The 18,808-nt window shown below is 41.6% G+C and overlaps 1 protein-coding gene and 1 long non-coding RNA gene across 2 annotated transcripts in view; both read right to left on the bottom strand.

Annotated features, from left to right (window-relative positions):
* The window catches only part of LOC141771314 (uncharacterized), a 202,033-nt gene that overhangs the window by 118,737 nt on the left and 64,488 nt on the right, over window positions 1–18,808 (bottom strand). The window lies entirely within an intron of this gene.
* The window catches only part of ankrd13b (ankyrin repeat domain 13B), a 54,463-nt gene that overhangs the window by 27,706 nt on the left and 7,949 nt on the right, over window positions 1–18,808 (bottom strand). The window contains exon 3 of the mRNA XM_074641415.1: window positions 1,166–1,301. Coding sequence (XP_074497516.1) covers window positions 1,166–1,301 — 136 coding nt within the window. The remainder of the gene's footprint in view (window positions 1–1,165; window positions 1,302–18,808) is intronic.

The raw sequence follows: 18,808 nt of genomic DNA, 5'->3' as shown, positions 1-18,808 counted from the left end.
AAAATTTATGCACATGAGCAATTCAAAGGGGGGCAGCGAGAATTGCCGAAACTGAAGTAGGCCAAAGGAAAAAGCTGGTTCGACCAACTACTGCGGCTCGCCCATCATTCAACAGACCGCCACTTTGCTGTTAATCTTACACGTTGTTCTACACTTGAGCAATTATATAACAATTTCCTTTCTCTTCTTTTAAAAGCAAACATCATTAAAGGCTAACACACACACACACAGTTCTCTGCAACCACAGAAACATTCATGACAATACCACAAATGTCACTTTCTAGCGCTTAATTCATCACCATTAAGACAAAAAAAGTCTTATGTTACATGCAGTGTCGCACACAGGCAGCAAAACCAAACCTAAGGAGGAGGAAGGGAGATTGTGTTCACAATAACGGCTGTTAAATCAGCCAATATAATTTCAAGGTTAAAAAATGAATTGATTTCATGCTCCATTAGTCTCCCACTGCCAGACCTCCACATTACATTTGCACAGTGCCAGCAGATAAGAGGCGGCTGGCATCACGAGTGGTTTGTATTTTCTAAAACAATCAAGAGAACAAAACTGTGCAAAACTCATCGGTGCCGATGTAAAATAGAGCCAGTGGGAAATGTTGTTGTGCACCATTTTGCAAACACAATGCATGATATATCATACATTATAGATTATCGTAGTCTGCTTATTGTGACCAAGGGGGCCACAACCGCAACATTATCGGACCATTTGTGATGTAGTTTTTCACTGGGTTACTGCAGATGATAATGGCCATGCTTGGCATGTTAAACTCTTCTGATCTACCACTCTTTATAAGTGTTTTTTCTGGACATATCATTTGAACAATAACATAAAACACAACACAGAATGGGCCAAGCAGCCTGTTTTATACTGCCATAGGGTCTTAATGATCAGACTGATGGTACATGACGAGCTTATCAAAGGTGCTATTAGTAGCATTTTAACATAAATAAATAGTAACCCTGTACAATAAAGGTACATACACTAGGGATGCACAGATCCTGATACCGATACCAGGGCTTTGGGTATCGGCCGATACCGAGTACCGATCCTATACCAGTGTTTAATTAATAAGCTGTATGCCTCACTGTCTGGAAGAGACTGGGATCATTCTTTTATGTGTAAGAACTATACTACACACTCACTCACCTGTCCATCCATTGCGGTTCTCCTTGCTAACGTCAGCTCCGTGCTGCAGCAGGACCCTGGCACAGTCCAGGTGGCCCAACGTGACAGCCAGGTGGAGAGTAGTCCGACCACGAGGGTCCACAGACTCTAAATCAGTCTGGATGGAGGAGGAGGAGGAGGAGGAGGAGGAGAAAGAAAAGAGAAGGCAGGAAAAGGAGAGAAAGCGAGAGGGGGGCAGTGTAAGGGAGGAGAGTGAGCATAAAGGTAAGAGGAGTGGACAAAGAGAAATGAAGGAGGGGGAGAGGAAACTGGGGTTAATTGTGCATCATTGTAGTTCTCTTCTGTCTCAGGCAGGGTGGGGATGAACAGAAAAACATAATAGAGACACAAGTGTGAAGATGACGACAGAGAGTTGGAAACTATGACAGGTGTTAATTGATCTGTCATCACTCCAACATGGCTGGGGGCTCCACTCCCACTTTTAGTCTGAGCTGGATGATTGGGTTTTTGCTACACCCAGATAGGACTACCTGCTCCATACCCAGAGACACCCTCTTTAAGTAGCCTTCTGTCTGTTATCCTTCAAAAGGTTCAGAGAAGGTTGTCAGTTTGAATCCCTGGCAGGGAAATATGAGCAGGTAAAGTAAATAAGGAGCATACCTCTTAATCTGCCATGCCCTTGAGCAAAGTATATAACCTGTAGCCTCTTTGTGACCAAAGTGCATAGGATTTGGTGGCATTTAGCGAACTCCTCCCGTGTGCCAAGCGTGTAGGAGAACTACGCTGGCCGACGCAAAAAAGTGAAAATGCAAATGACCCTATAGAGCCAGCGATTGGTTTGTCCGTTCTGGTAAACATGGTGTCCGGCACCGTGAAAAGGACCCGCTCCCTATGTAGATATAAACAGCTCATTCTAAGGTAAAGAAAACACAACGATTCTTATTTTCAGGTGATTATACACTGAAGAAAACATACTTATTAATGTTTTATTCCTTTTCTGCCAATAGATCCCCCTTATTGTTACACACTGTTCCTTTAATGCTTCACTTCAGCTCTCAGCTCTCCTCAGTATTTAGAAGCATGTCAACTAGACCTCATTTGTCAGCCATATTACATTAGTGGTAATCTGCCATATCAATCATAACAATGCTCTGATAGACTGAATTAAAAAGAATCATTGCAGGGGGCTTTTACAACCCTCTCAGACACATTAAAAGACATTTGATAGACAGCTACAGATAACTTGTATTCTCAGAATACTAACTTATTGATACCTCAATCAAAAAGGGGGTTATTGAGCTGTGCCAGGCAAAGTTTTTTTTTTTTTTTAAATAGCGTATGTTGAATTTTGAGCCCTGAAAAACACCAATTTGCTTCCTTGCCGAACAGGAGGCTGACTTTCGTTGACTTCGTTAACAAGCAATTTCTGATTCTTACAAACAGTCCCTTTAAATCTAAGGCAAAAGGCAAAACAAAATGCTCGCCGGCTGTACAAAGAGATGACCTGTGTATTTAAAATCACCAGTGTTCACTGCCCTCTAGTGGTCACTGTGAAGAACTGCAATATTAAATTAGTCAAGTTAGCATCAATGCTGCCATGTTAAAATACTTACACTTCTGGGAAATGTACACTTTCTTTGCACATTACATGATGCAGGTATATTGCTTTTATAAGAAACATTAGAGATGCAGCGACTATTATTAACATATAAATGTCTTATTGATACTTCTAAAGAATATAATCTGTATTGATAACTGTGTTATTCCTACTAAAGTCTGCAATGGCGCTAGTTTGGGAAATTCTATGATGCAGTTCCTACCTGTGACCACTAGAGGACATTAAAACTTGTGCTTTCAAATAAACAGGTAAAGTTAGCAACAGGCCAGTCTTATTTATCAGCTGTTTAACTTCAATAATGTATATATATTTTTTAAGCGTTATTATCAAAATAAAAGAAAATGCTTGCCAGTTGATCTGTGTATCTAAAATCACTGCCCTCTAGTGGTCACTGTGAAGAACTGCAATATTAAATTCATGAAGTTAGCATCGATGCAGCCATGTTAACATACGGGGGGATACACAGGGAGGATAATCAGATTTACCTTTTGACATGACAGGCCGGCTAGCTGTTTCCCTCTGCTTTCAGTCTTTATGCTAAGCTAAGCTAATTGCTGTGTGTAGCTTCATATTTAGTGTACGGAGATGAAAGTGACATCAATCTTCTCATCTAACTATCTGCAGAAAAGCATTGTATTGAATCAGAGAGGCTTATGAAATACAAGATTAAAAAGGATTACGGACACTCAATATGTCAAGGGGGGAAAATGGATAAATACTGGAAAGTTTCTGTCTATTGCAGGTCTTGTTGTGCTTCACATGCATTACAGGACTGTTAGACATGTTGAAAATAGGACTGTAACACGTCATTATTGATTAGGAAGACTGAGAATCCTACAAGTGTTACCGTGTCAAACAGCAACACTGCCCACGTTACTTACAATCTGTTTACTACATGAGCTGTGGTGTTTGTACACCTGATGAGATATCATGTGTCGACATCCATTTAATCAACCGCTGGCTGCATTGCTCTGCAGGAAACTGCTCATCCCTCTCTCTCTGTCCATTTCCCACGCCGCTGCACCACTGTTTTCATGTTGCCTCTCTCTGCAGCGTGCTGCACTGATCTCAGATCTGCCATCCAATTAAACGGAGGCTTACGGCCACCATTATTCAGGACCTATAGGCTGATGCAAGGTCAGTTCTGTCAGTCCGCTGCAGGTTTGAATTCTAATTAAGGATTACTCTCGGAGATAAGTGTAGCGTGACTCAGAATCAGCACTTTAGTAAAGACCTTAAGGAAGCTGTGGACTTTTCTTTCTAGGAATAAAAATGACTCTATTTGGAGAACATTGTGAGGGTTTGAGTTGTTGTTTTTTATAGTGTGTTTATAATATCTGATGTATCTGAAATATGGCTGAGTAGGTGAATTCAGGGAAGAGTCCTTATTGATTCACATAAATCTTAAAATCAAAGCAGCAGAGGGGGAGAAAATGGGTGAATTATTAAGCAACAGAGAATAAACCAAACAACTCAACAACTCAATATGAGGAAGCTGCCCTCCTCTGACTGTTTACTGCACTCAGTGTATAATCGCCTAATAAAAATGACTGGCAGCTACTGTCCAACACAGGTTAACTGTTAGAGAAACGCACAGTGAGAGCAGAGCCAGAAAGACGCATTATCAATCAGTTACTGCGGGTTTCTGTTTCTGGGATTTGCAAGGGAAATGAGGAAAACGGCACAGGATACACACAAACATCGATGAGCGTATGAATGCAAATACAGACATGAAGGTACACGTACAAATGCTCACAAACACAAGGCTCTTAAAATGTTCATACTGGATTGAGTTTAGTAAAACATAACTCAATAAAACGAACGTGATATGTCGTGGTTTCAGTGTGTTAATGGGTGCACTATCTCTGTACGATCTCTAACCATCCACTCTTTGGTTAACAGCTCCCTGCTCACAGCTCTTTCAAAAAACACAAGGCTAGAGACATTTTTACTGAAAGAAACTGCCTGTCAGCAACCACTGAAACATGTAAGACAGGCGAAGGTGGAGAAAGAGAGAAAACGAAAAGAGCGACAGATTGCTGCTGTTGCAAGTGATGGCTATGGCAAACAAAGATATGGGGAGGGGTGAGGAAAGAGAACAGACGGAGGAAGATAGTTAGAAGGGAGGAGGAAGGCAGAGAGGGGAACTGAAGGAGACAACAACATGAGGGAGTCCCTCTGGAGCCGAGGAGACTGGGGAATAGAGGGTGGGAGCGTCATAGCAACGCAGGGGAAGAAAGAGAGCTGCCAGCTTTGTTTGTGTGTTGCTGGATAACAGACATACTGGTAACATGCAAATACAGACAATGTCAGTGCTGTGTGTGTGCATGTCCATTTGTTTATTTTTAGATTTTTATATAATTCTGTAGCTTCCCAGTAGTTTTCCTTACGTTTGTATTCAAATCCCAACATTCAAATTTTGGTCAAAGTGTGTATGTTTCAGCGTCATGCTTTTTCCAACGTGAACAGACGTAGGTTTCTGCATGACGACGCTGCTACGTACCTTATAGTCAGAATATTAACGTTACATACAGTAACTTAGATGGCGGTGGTAATATCCCTCTTCAAATGTATTTTTGTATGCATTTCATTAAATGCATTAAGCTTATGTACACCTTAAAATATGATATCTGTTGGCCTACGGATTAAATAGATATGGATAATTAGAAGGAATACCCAAGGCATTTTCAGTGCAAGCTAGCTATGTGTTTACACAGTGACACAGTTAGGCAGTTGTTTAGGGGTGTGCACCTAGATTCAGGAGGTCAGGCTCTGATGCCACGTCAGTTTGGATCCGAAAGTCACACAATCAGATAAACAAACTAACTGATTGCAGCAATTCCCGTGTTCTGCAAGGTAAAATGTTTTTGTGAATGGAGTCTGGTCTTGTAGCTTTGAAGACAGCGATTTAACTGCTTCAGTTCCCTGTTGGAAAGGGCTGTCTGATGGCGAGGTAAAGCTGTGAAATTAGTGTAAATATAGCATACTCTTACACTGATATACATTTTTTTTAGGTGGCTAAAATACGTTTTACTGCTGCTCCCGTCCACAGACGCTTTACCTCGCCGTAAGACAGCCCTTTCCAAAAAAAGCCACCAGACTCCATTCACAAAATCAGTAATTTTACTTCGCAGATCGCGGGAGTATACATACAACCCCACTTCAAAAAATCAAAACTAACCCTTTAAGTTATTTCCAAACCTAGCACAGCAAACTTTGACTCAGCTATTGCTAGTGTTCACATTATTCATAACCTTATTGATTAGCTTAGTTTGGTAACCTATGTCACTGCTTTTTGCAACGGCTGAGCAGACGTTTCCATTTGAAAAAAACCTGGGGCAAAATGCAGATGGACCCGCCCTTTAAACATCATGAGAGAAAGAGGCCGTGCAAACAAAATCCCCACAACTGAATATTAATATTGAGTCTTGCAAAACATTTCCCGCCCAAATGGAAACAGTATTTTTTGGAATGAAACCCTTCACATATTGTTGAAAGGGAGAAAGAAGAGAGAAACAGAGAGACAGGAACAAAGCTGATGGTAAAAGAAACAGATGAGAGAAAAAGGAAGGGAAGAAAAACAAGAAAGAAATAGGAGCAATTTGGCTCTTCTTTCATTTTTGTCTTTTTTTGGCACTTGTACTGTCTCCCAGCTGTCCTTTCATCCATTGCTCCCCCTTTAAGTAGCTGCGTGTAATGTTGGTGATTATCAGTTTAAGCTTATTTTACAGCTGTTCTCGATTTCAATGAGTCTGGATGCAAGAGCTGAGGGGGAACGGATGAAATGCAGCTTAAAGACACAAGGGGAGCTGGAGAGGAGGGAGGAGAGGAGATGCTAATAAGGGCGAGGCTAAACAGAAACATGTGGCAAGGTGGACGGAGACAGAAAAGAGAAGGGGGGAAAGTCAAGAAAGGGTAGCAGCGAGGTGATTAAAAGGGAGGTTGTAGGGGGAGACAGATCAGAGAGAGTACAGGATGCTGCCAGAAAACAGTATGTGAAATATAAAACACAGGATGACAACGGAGCAATTCACTGAAGTGCAGCTTCTGTAGCTGCTTCCACCTTTGCTCAACTATAGCTCCCGTCTTGGTAAAAGAATGATTGAAAAAAGCTAGAATAGGAGAATATATTTCTTCTTTCTTCTTGGCTCCTCTGTGATGAATCATACTACAAGGCACGCAGTATTATTTGCTACATCCATTAGGTTCATTGTAAGTCATTCTCAGCAAGGCTGTCAAATTAAAGCCTGTATGTTGTTGAGTACATGTCAGCTTGTTAATGTCTCACAAGAGGCCTTATTCCTACCGTTTGATCTTATTCAAAGTCAGAACATTTTGACTGAGAGCATCATAAACCTGCTGTTCATGTCAACACTTTTGATGGAGTTTGATGGGGCCAGGCATCCCCAATCTAGGGTCTTGATCAAGCAGCCTCTCCATCACCGGCTCTCCTCTATCATTAAATTTGTTGTGATGACGCCTTCGAGCACTATCAGAAAAAAAAGTCGGCCTCTGTAGCCTCAGTGATTAGCTGCGGTTCATTTGGTCCAATTTGCATCAAAAGTGGCCGGAAAAGATATAAATTGAGTACGGTGAGAGATGATGATCAGAGTTAACGGAGCACACAGAGAGCTACAGTTTACACTGAATTCTAAATAAAGTTTGAGACAGTACAAACTTCACTGATGCCAGCAGTGTCATGCCTAAGCTATTCATCGAGAATTTCTATGCGCTGAACAGCAACACAGTATCAGTGGCACACACACACACACACACACACACACACACACACACACACACACACACACACACACAAAGCCCCTTTTCCAACGAAGGAACTTTCTCCCGGAACTGCACAAAAACATGTAAAACAGTTGCCGCTTTTTCATACGTCAGCGGTCTAATTTGCCTTATCTTCGTGGGACTTTAGACTGCTGTGGAAACACAGACGACAATAGGCTGAAGGAACCTTTTAGTTCCTTGAAAAGTAGTTCCTGGGAATAAAACACACACACACGCACACACGGGAGTACCACTTAAAGGTCACATATTATGCTCATTTCCAGGTTCATAGATGTATTTTAATGTTGCACTAGAACATGTTTACATGCTGCAATGTTCAAAAAACCCTTTATTCTTCTCATACTGCAGCCTGAGTCTGCCTGCCTCAGAGCCTAATTCAGCCTCTGTCTGAAAACCACTGATTCACAGCCTGTCTCCTCCCACTCTGCTCTGATTGGTCAGCGTTTTCTGTCAATCAAACTTCCTCAACAACAACAGCGTCACTATCTCCCCCTCCCTCCCGGAGAAGCTCTGGAGAGAGAGACGAGTGGAGGGAGAGGCAGCTAGAATAGAGCTTATAAACCACTTTAAAGTTTATAAACCAGAAACTTCACCCAGCGCACGTTACCGGAGGAATCTGATCAGAAATCGGCGACACATGATGAACATCTGCGGTCCAGATTCCAGGTTTTCCTGACGGTTTCTCTCAGGTAAATAATACTATTTATAGCTCTGTTAGTTAACTCAGTGTTTACCTCATGCATCAACTCTGTAAACCGTAAACATACACTCTGTTTTACGTCTGTCTTTACAGATCCATCTGTGAGAAATGACCGACAGAATCATCCCAGAGGAGAGCAGACAGCTGAAAGCAGATGGGAGATACAGAGCTAACCCGTTAGCATGTAGCTACATGCTAACGGGTTAGCTACATGCTACCGCTATGAGACGGTGTGTAAACACAGCGACCATCAGGGTGGAAAATAGAAGATGTGAAACAGTAGTCAGTTCATTATTTCTGCTAAAAGATAAATGTATGGAAGATCAGAGTAATGGTATATTATTTACAGTAGTAGCTGTCTCTGTGTTACCATGACTACAGACCACCGGAGCTTAGCTTACCATAGTTTACCAGAGCTGAAGACTTTCTCCTGTACCATGTTAACATAACTAACTAACAGGTGAGATGATTACAAATGCTGTGAATAATTAATATTGTCATCTGTCTACTCAAATAAAGTTTGACTGTGAAACAGAAATGTGTTGTGTTGCTTACAAGTCACTATTTACTACCTGTAATCTGCTACATGCATGACATCAAATATATATAATATATAAATATCATCTGTTTAAACAGTGTAATTACATAAAGCCTTTGTGAAAGAACATGTTATATTTAGATGATGGGAGTACATGAAGCCTGTTCTGCTGGTTCTTGCAGACTTTGCTCAAGTTAGGTTGAGGAGGAGAGACAGTGACGCGCTGTGGGGCGGGGTCAGCTACTGAAGGTTCTCTCTGGTTCGACCAGGAAACCCTTACATGGCTTGCATTTCTCTAATGACGTCAGAAGAGAAGGAAAAAAAGCGATTTTTTTTTCTGCACCCATTTCCGGACAAACGGAGGAGGAGAAAAAGAGAGAGGATGGTCTTTTATGATACTATGGTGGCCTGTAGACACACTGGGGACAGATATTGATGTTTAAAAGACATGGAAAAGTGCATTTTGCATAATAGGTGACCTTTAAGTCCACTCAGAGCTAATGTCCTCCCACCACTAAACACTGACCTGCAGACACACTGACTTACTGATTCACATGTGAACAATGTTCAGTTGAAAAACAAAACACACTCACACATAAACTAAATCATGATGAAGAACAATGAGTTTCCCCATTAACAGAAGAGGAGCTCTCTGGAGGAAAGTTGTTTACAACTAATGGGTCATGTACTCTCTCTCTCTCTCTCATACACACACACACACACACACACACACACACACACACACACACACACAGGCCTTGTTTGACTTGTGTGGTTCTGTAGTTACAGTAGGGACATTATGTCATCCCTGCCCGTCTCTTAGCACCCACTCTTTGCTCCACAATGACATCACAATGGAGGGCAAACTGCGGTCACATAGGAGGTGCTGACACACATTATGTACAGTAGAACATTTCTGGTAAGATGAAGGTTTTTCTTTTTAATTGCCCAGTTACAAGAAATACAAATCGAAAACTGGCTAATTGACTAAAGAGAGATGTAAATCATTAAAACAGTTGAGTTATGGGCAGTGCCAAAGACTGATAACAGATAGGGAAGTGTTTCTAATGTTTATTACCGAGAGTAAATCAAGCACTTGGTCAATCATATTATGGTATAATGATGACAATGTATCTCATAGGACCTTTTTCACAGCAGATATTTTAACTTGTCATAGTTGGAAAGGAGTTACTAATAACACTGAAGATGGCTCTGTTCTATTCAAGTGCCCCAATAAGCTATGACCAACCCCGTCTCCCCCAAAATTACATTTCAATACAACTAAACAGCAAAACACAACACAAAAACGCAACAAAACTACTTTCACACAGGACATGAACACCGGTCTCCTGAGGGAAAGTCCCTACACAAACTATCAATGCAAACATATTTGTAATACTTCAAAAACAAACGTGATCCACAACGTTTCCTTGAAATGTAATTCACAATGCAGTTTTGTTGTATGGGAACGTAATTTTAAGGATACAGGGCTGCTATGACTGTGTGATAGTGAGCAAGCAGGCACAATACAAGGACCCTAAACCTGAATCAGCAAAATGGGAAATGAGCCATTTCATTATTTATACCCGTGCTTTTCCTACTGTTACCTGTCAACATATCTCAGTTAAAATGAGGAAACAATACATTATCACATTTCTCATTATAACAAGAAAAGCTAATATTTCTCTTCTCAGATAAAACCACACTATACTTCTGATCCTAGACAGTCATACTCACAGTGTACCTGTTGGTTTTCTAAGCTAGCTGGTAAAAATCCACTTGTAAGATTTTCGGTGAGAGTTAGATGATAAGATTGATATCACTCTCTAAGTTGAGAGCGATGTCAATCTTCTCATCTAACCTATTTCCCAATATGTTGACCTATTTCCTCTTTAACCAAAACCCCTATCAGAAAGAGTAATTAATTGTAAAGAGAAACACTGTGCTACTGCTGCTGCTGTGACCATTTTAATGTGATAACTTCCTTTTAGAGCTATTCTTACCTTACACTTTTGCAGGAATACTTGTGAGACTTGTCATTAGTATGCAGACACCACGAAGCATTTTGTCTGTTCTGCTGTTCAACTAGAAAAAGAAGTGACGTTATAATGTTGCATTGTTCCTTCGGTGTGGTTTCTGAGAATCTGCTCTCCTTATAAAAATGGATCAAATCTCCCCATCAGCATCATGTCAGTCTGTTTCATTAGAAAAGAAACTGATAGTTCCTTGTTATAAGACAAAGACTTTGCATTTATAACGAGAATTTATTTTTGTGGCAGCTCTGCATGTGTTGCATACAAATGTGACCTAATAGAAGCACAGTGTTGTTGTGTTTTCTCTTTCTTGCATTCGTTTATCTTCTTATATGCATTCTTCCTCTATTTCTCTAAAACTTCTTTAAAACTACAGCACTTTAAAAAAACTTTTTCTTACAGATCTGTATCTCTGTCCTTGCTCTATTTTGGTTTTCTTCGCCTCATCCTCACAATTTATTCATTTGCAACATTCACTCTTTATTTTGTCTTCTCTCTCCTTAACCCATATCTATGTCTTATAATTAAACTCTTCTCTAATTATCCTCTACTTTCCTCTCTCAGTTTCAATCGTTCCCATCTTGCCCGCCCTCAATAGTGAGCTCAGTGGAGGTTGCATTATTGATAGGCATCTCTAACTGTGGCATCTGCTCCTTCTCTCACTCCCCCTTCCTCCCTCTTTCTCTCCCCCTCGCTCAGTGTGTGCCTGGCCTGATGCAGCTTGGCAGGTACTTAGGCCAACATCAATCTTTCATACGAACACCACACACACACACACACACAAATATGTGCATATACTGTACAGCAGCTTTCCCAAAATGTTTGTGCATGGGGCGCACAGGAGCAGAGGGTGGCTATGGGAGGGAGGAGAATAAAAATAACTTTTCCTCCCCCCCTCTCGCCTCTGTGATTCTACATGCAGAGCAGACTTTGACAAACGCTACACTGCCATGAAACCCTGATCCATTTTCAATGTGGCACCGCTTCAGATAGGACGGGACTAAACCTGCGTCACAGATGATAGTGAGCAGAACAAATGGTGATGATAACCCCGCAGAAGAGTAACAAAACCTCTCACACTCATCTTAACACAGACATTCGTTTCCACTTGTGCAGGTGCATTAGTGAAATCGAGCCGTAGAAATAAAACCAAATGTACCAAATCATTAATGAAAATGCCAGAATGACCTACATTCCGGCATATGTAATTTCTCTGTTTCACTGCAATAAATTCAGTTTACCGTCATCCCCGTCATCTCGACAGATAGATACACTGACAGACAGGAAGACCCACAGTAAGAGATAGAGAAAGTACAAACAGGTGGGATGCTGATGGACCTGTCAGAGAGTTTCTCTGATGTTTATCTAAAAGGTGATGACACCTGTTTGTTGCAGTGAGCTGACAGACCTCACCAAAACGCGAGGAATAACATGCAGGGCGACAGAGAGAGAGAGAGAGAGAGAGATTACTTGTTTTCCCTGCTCACACTCACAGATGGAGAGAGCAAATCTTTTTGTTTGAAACAGATCGTGCATAAGCTTTAAAAGAGTATAATCACACAATGTAGCGGCTGTAGCCTATTGGAGTGAAGCACCATAGCTGTCACTTCCTTTCTTTCTTGTGTTTGTGTGTTTGTGTGTATGGGAGCATGTGAATTATGATGCAATTTCAGGTAAATTTCAGGGTTTCTGGTCTGGCAAGAGATGGTTGCACTTAGCCTAGGCTGATAATGAAATCAGAGGGTCATTTTCTCTGAGACATGTAGCATTTAGACCCCTTGGAAAAATTTAAAGCCATGTTAAAAGTCCATATAACTGCTTTGTGTGAGCTGGTTTAGTCTCTTCCTTGTGTGTTTGATGATTGTATTTGCTGGGTTTTATTTCTATTAAAACTGTAACTGGTGTGCTGTCCTGGCCCAGGTCTCCTTTGTAAAAGAGATTCTATCTCAAGGGATTTCTTGGTTAAATAAAATGGAAAATGAAAAAATGAAATGGCAGAATATGTGCTGGTCATATTTAAGGGAATATCATGATGGCTTAAAATGCATTTGTTTACATTTATTGGTACTTTTGGCTGGAAAGAGGTCACGTGGGAAAAGATGTGTAACAAAATACGGAGGATGCAGATTTTGCTATCCAGAAATGAATTAAAATGAGTAAAACCAACTACTAATTGTAACAGTCACAAAATGGTCAAATTATTGTACATTATAGCACTTTTTGCATTATTGATCGTACAACGCACAGAGGGCAAAATTATCGTACATCTAGCAACGCTGTTGAAGATGTATAGACTTGCTTTAACTTATATACACTGGAGTCCACTACCAGTAATTGTTATAATCTGTCAAATAAAATCACTAATCACAAGCCTCACCTTCGGCTTAACTTTCTCTGTACGACCATGGTCCAGAATAGCATCAATATTACTGCAGCTGAAGCCACCAGCTGCTCTCATGATATATCTACTTGAATTGTTCCACCTGGGGCAGCTGCTAACCCTCAAACTTTTTCCTCAAGAGAAGCAGAGCCTCAGATTTGGAAGAACAAACCCTCATCTTAGTTGTTGCTGCTGCTGCTCAGACACATGCATACAGCAGAGCGCTGCACAGTTGTAGGCTGCAGGCAAATGAGGCTGGAGAGATGGCATCCTCTGTGAATATCAGGGGGAACACCATAATGTCTCCGAGCTGAATATCCTCACCACTTGTGGGCTGCCTCCATCTTTGAATCATGAACAGCAGAGGGGACAAAGCCTATAGTATCATACCTGTCTGACATTTTGACTGTGAAGAGGGTAAAAGTAGATCCACTGTTTCAGGGCTAAAAAGCTGCATTGTACCATTACAATCTTAGGCGTGCCAACCTGGAGTCAGCATCCTGGATAGACATTTTACTCGGTGGCTTAGAAGTAGGATTTCATGATAAGTAAATCGGACTCACCAGGAGCCTTTTTGAAAATTTGGACAACCAACCTCATCAGACACTCGTCCCAATGTCCATACAATATTGCAATGGCACATGGTCTTGGTCTTGCATTTATATAGCGCCTTTTGAGTATTCCGACAACTCAAAGCACTTTACACTACACGCCAACATTTACCCATTCACACACACATTCATACATTGATGGCAGAGGCTGCAATGCAAATGCCAAGCTGCCCATCAGGATCTAATCTATATGCTCACTCACACACACACTGACACACCGATGACAAGAAGAAAGTTGGGGTACAGTGGACGAACTGCGGTCACCTGAGGTGTTCGGGCATCTGATCAGGATGCCTCCTGGACGCCTCCCTTTGGCGGACTCGGGGTCCTCCAGGAAGAGCTGGAGAAAGTTGCTGAGGAGAGGGATGTCTGGAATTCCCTGCTAAGCCTGCTGCCCCCGCGACCCGGACCCGGATAAACGAAAGAAAATGGATGGATGGGTGGATGGATGGATGGATGGATGAACGGATGGATGGATGAACTGCTCTACCTCCTGAACAACAGGCGCCCACAACATCAACCACAACAACCGAACAACAGTCAGTAGATATCTTAGAACAGTTCATCCTTGGTCCTGTGTCATCATGGAATTAATGAACCTGACTGGAACTTCTCCTCATTAACCGCTACATGAATAATGGGATTTGACCTTCCAGACTCTCTCAACAGTGTCCTCTGAAGGGCTATAGGCAAGGGCTCAGGAGCTGCTCAGAGTTTTTGACAATGTTCCCAGTTGAGGTCAGGACATTAACGCCTGTGCTGAGCACGGCCTGCATGATGATGACCTCTTACGAGATGCTGGCTGGCCAACAAAACTGCATGAATTATTAATAACAGTGCATAAAACCTACAGTCAAACTTTGTGGTGGAAATATTCAGATGTGGGGATGCTTTACCTATTGTGGAGGTGGCTACTTTCGCAGGTTCAGTAACACAGGGATCAAAGAGAAATCATGTCTAGATTGCGAAAACTTGCAAACAATCTTGTGAGACTCGCTGTCCGACGACCTATCCTAACCTTAACCATTCGAAAATCAATGCTTAACATCCTACCATCTCGCCAGAGTTTTCGCAAATTGTGGGTTACCATTCCAGAGAAATACTCGAGGCATCCCACTGGGATAAGTTGTTGCAGAAAGGACTGTATGACCCTTAACATGAAGCAAAACTATGCCTGTTCCTTCCTTGGACTTCAAACTGGGCATTCTCGATGTCCAGGAGTGATGACTTGAATGATTTTTTGAATGACTGCCACAGAAACTATTTTTATCCTCAGCATTGTTTGTGCCACTATTACTGTAACTGTATCCTGTCTGTTGCACAGGTCTTTACTTCTCTTCTCTCTCATTGCTTATGTATTTGTTTCCACTCCTCACCACCCTAATTTCTGTCTACCCCGTCTTTCCTTTATTCCATCACCAATCTCCCTTTCCTTTTACCTACTACTGCCAATCTGTGTATCTCTCTTTCTCTGTTAAGAGCTCTCAGCAATTTAACTAAATCTGACCCCAACCCAGCCCTCGTGACATCTCTTTGTGGCTTTGCTACGCTGCAATTAGGACTTGGGTTTCATTACACTGAGGAAAGTAAGAGGGGTGAGGGTGGGGTTGATAGATGGATGTTGGAGGTAAAGAGGGAGGGAAGGCACCAGGGGATAGAGGATGAGGAAAACGTTATATAGTGGAGTAGATGTGATTAGAGGAAACAGGGAAAAGCGGAGAAGAGAAGAAGCTTGGAGTAGACAGGTGCAAGTAGATAGCAGATGTTTGGCGTAAAGATTCAGGCCTGGAGCGAACTCAATGAACCCTTGATTTCAAGGTACTGCTGCTGGTTTACAAAGCACTAAATGGTTTAGGGCCAAAATACATTTCTGATCTTCTGCTGTGTTATGAACCATCCAGACCTCTCAGGTCATCTGGATCAGGTCTGCTTAGTGTCCCCAGAGTCAGAACTAAACATGCAGAAGCAGCGTTTAGTTTTTATGCACCAAATATCTGGAACAAGCTCCCAGAAACCTGCAGGACCGCTCCAACTCTCACTTCTTTTAAAACAAAGCTTAAAACTTTCCTGTTTGCGGGTGCCTTTTATTCTGACACTGCACTATAACTTTTACTCTTTTGAGTTTTATGCAATTTTAGCTTCTATCCTAGCTTTTATTTTTAGCTTGTTTTTATTTTCTAATCTTTAATGTTTTTTGCAATTTTAGCTTCTATCCTAGCTTTTATTTTTACCTTGTTTTTATTTTCTAATCCTTAATGTTTTAATGTTTTTAATTATTTCTTAATGTTCTTTTGCATTTTGTCGCAATGTTCTTGAATGTTTCTGTAAAGCACTTTGAATTGCCCTGTTGTTGAAATGTGCTATACAAATAAAGCTGCCTTGCCTTGCCTTGCCTTGCCTTGAGGCGTAATTTATGGCTCCGTTCCCAACCCATCGTAAGATTTTATAATGCTGATTTAACATTCACACCTTGCCGAGGGCATTATAATCAAACCATGCACTGAGCGAAAGAGAGAGCTGGGTCAGACAGAGAGGACAAGAAACAGCAACGGAGAAAAAGAGCAGAGATCTTTGCTATTTCCTGCCTTTGTCTTGAGATAGCCCATCACTTTCTACGTGGCTCTGTTCTTTTTCAATCACGCTGCACTTTTACGTCTGCTTGCAACCCAGACGGGCTCTGTTCATGGTCAAAGTCGGTAATTATTTCCTCCCCTCTTCTTCTTCACTCCCTTCATCACCTTGTTTGCGCCTGAACTCTTTGGTGCAGTCAATGTTGCCTCCTTGCTTACGCTATTTCACATCTCTTTACTGGCTGTTAGTTCTCTCCTTCACCTCAACCTTGTTTAATGAATATGGTGAACACAGCTAAAAATTGATCCCCCATACCTTCTTTTATCCCCCAGTGCTTGTTATTCTGCCTATCTCTGTCTTTCCCTTTGTACTTCTACTTGTCCACTCCTCCTGTTACTATATGTTCAGTTTCCTCTCCCTGGCTTTGCGACGTAACATCGATATCCGATGTACCAATTATTCCCCTGTAACCTGCTGTGGCAGCGTTTCTGCTCCCCTCACGCACTCACACATATAAAATCTGTCACATGCTGCTTATGGAAGATTTGTCTATATAGTCTCATACCACAAGTGTTGGATAACAGGCATTTTTTTCAAAAGTTCATCAACCAGCAGCTCATTGCATTGTTGCGCTGGAAGGAAATAATAGTGCAATCAGAAATAGTGCCGGATATTTGATGCATGCACATGGTGAAATGGGATGACTTTCATCATTTCACCAATGGCTGGGCAGGCTTTAAAAAGCTCTGATACGGAGACGGCTGTAGATTATTTTACTGTGGCACAAAGCAGAGGTCAGTGATATTATACAGCTCTTCTACAGCTGAGTGGATACTGAATTCATCAGAGACCAACCATTGTCATGCAATATCTGCATACAATACTGCCTTTGTTATTTGGACTATAACAGCATGGCCATAATGTGATATCCCAATGCCTAACGTGTGATATCATAGGAACTATGACAATGCACTGTATTGTAATAATATCATGTATATGTATTTCTAATATTCTTCTTCTTCGTCTATGCACCCCCAGTCTTTTTCTGTCATGGCTGATGCTCACAATAGAAATTTCTCTTTAGAAAGTAGTGAAGTAGTTTTAAACAGTTATTAAACAGTACTAGACAATCATGGCCTGCATGAACTGGATTTAATCTGTCAGACCTGTTTCTACAGCATGCATTGACACAGTCATACCTAAAACTTCACACTTTGTGTACATATTATATGTTCAGCTGTCTTGTATAAGGAGATCTCTCAGTCTCAGTGTCTCCAATAGTCGGACAGAGCCAGCCATTCACACGTGCAGCAGATCACATCCTCAAGGTCCCTCTAGTCATAACTACCGGATAGCCCGCATCTCCCCACACAAAGTTGCTCACATGTAAAGGCCATTGTGACCCCTTGTGATACTTAACCATGACAAAGAGGAAACCATCCATTATTTAACATGAATCACACCATAATGCGCAAGGCAAAAGCGTGAAATAAGAATGCCGTTCTTGCTTTAGGCGTATCATTTGTACACCATGTAGTCTGTACTGACTGTAATGTAAATGCTTCTGTGTAAACATGCTACACTCAGAGCTAGAGACGTAGAATAAAAAGTGAGAAAGACTGGTTATGGAAGGCGTAGGGTGATCAGATCCCATCAAACCAAATGTGGGACAAAGAGTATGTTTGTGTGGGACAATGTGGGACACGTTACCAAGGCTGAGAGGTAGTCTACAATTTTGATATAATGTCTATCTAACTTAAATAATAAATATTTATATTCTGCCCCATATCTTGTAACATCTCTATGCTTTGCCCAAATGCATTCACAGATCGGCACATCGCTTTTTGAGCCGCACGCTTCTTGCGAGAAAACTCTGAGAATCGCCTTCCACCGGCTTATAAATACTTATAAGCAGTTTCACAGTCTTTGTTTTAGCTGCTCTTCCTTTTCTTTGTGGTAGTTTCCATCATATTCCACCTAAATCTGCAGAGCTTGTGACTTTGCAGTCACTCGCAATTTTCTCCAGTGGGCATAGCATAACAAAGACTGTGAAGATTTAACCTGCACTTGACCCACGTGTGCGCAGTTTGACAACAAACACAGCCCCGTGATGACAGCCTTCCCTGCTTTCTTCACAGCGACTGGATAAAAGCCATATTTTTAAAAAGTGTCCTTGCTGCAGTGGTTTGACTTTTGAAAACTAGAGCCAATGAAAATTTGGGACATCGTCTCAATATGTGGGACGTGGGACAAGGGATAAAAATGCTGTGCAGTCTCTCGTAAAGTGGGACACCTGGTCACCTTAGGTGGGCAGGAGGGGAGGTGGAAGAGTTCAGAGGACTTTCAACCAGGAGACTGGTGTGCGAGACCGGTGGTTGTTTTGTAAGTTACGTTTGTGACGTGTGTTTAT

Source organism: Sebastes fasciatus, chromosome 7 (assembly GCF_043250625.1).
Source record: "Sebastes fasciatus isolate fSebFas1 chromosome 7, fSebFas1.pri, whole genome shotgun sequence".
NCBI lineage: Eukaryota > Metazoa > Chordata > Actinopteri > Perciformes > Sebastidae > Sebastes > Sebastes fasciatus.
This window is presented reverse-complemented; position numbering and strand designations above follow the sequence as displayed.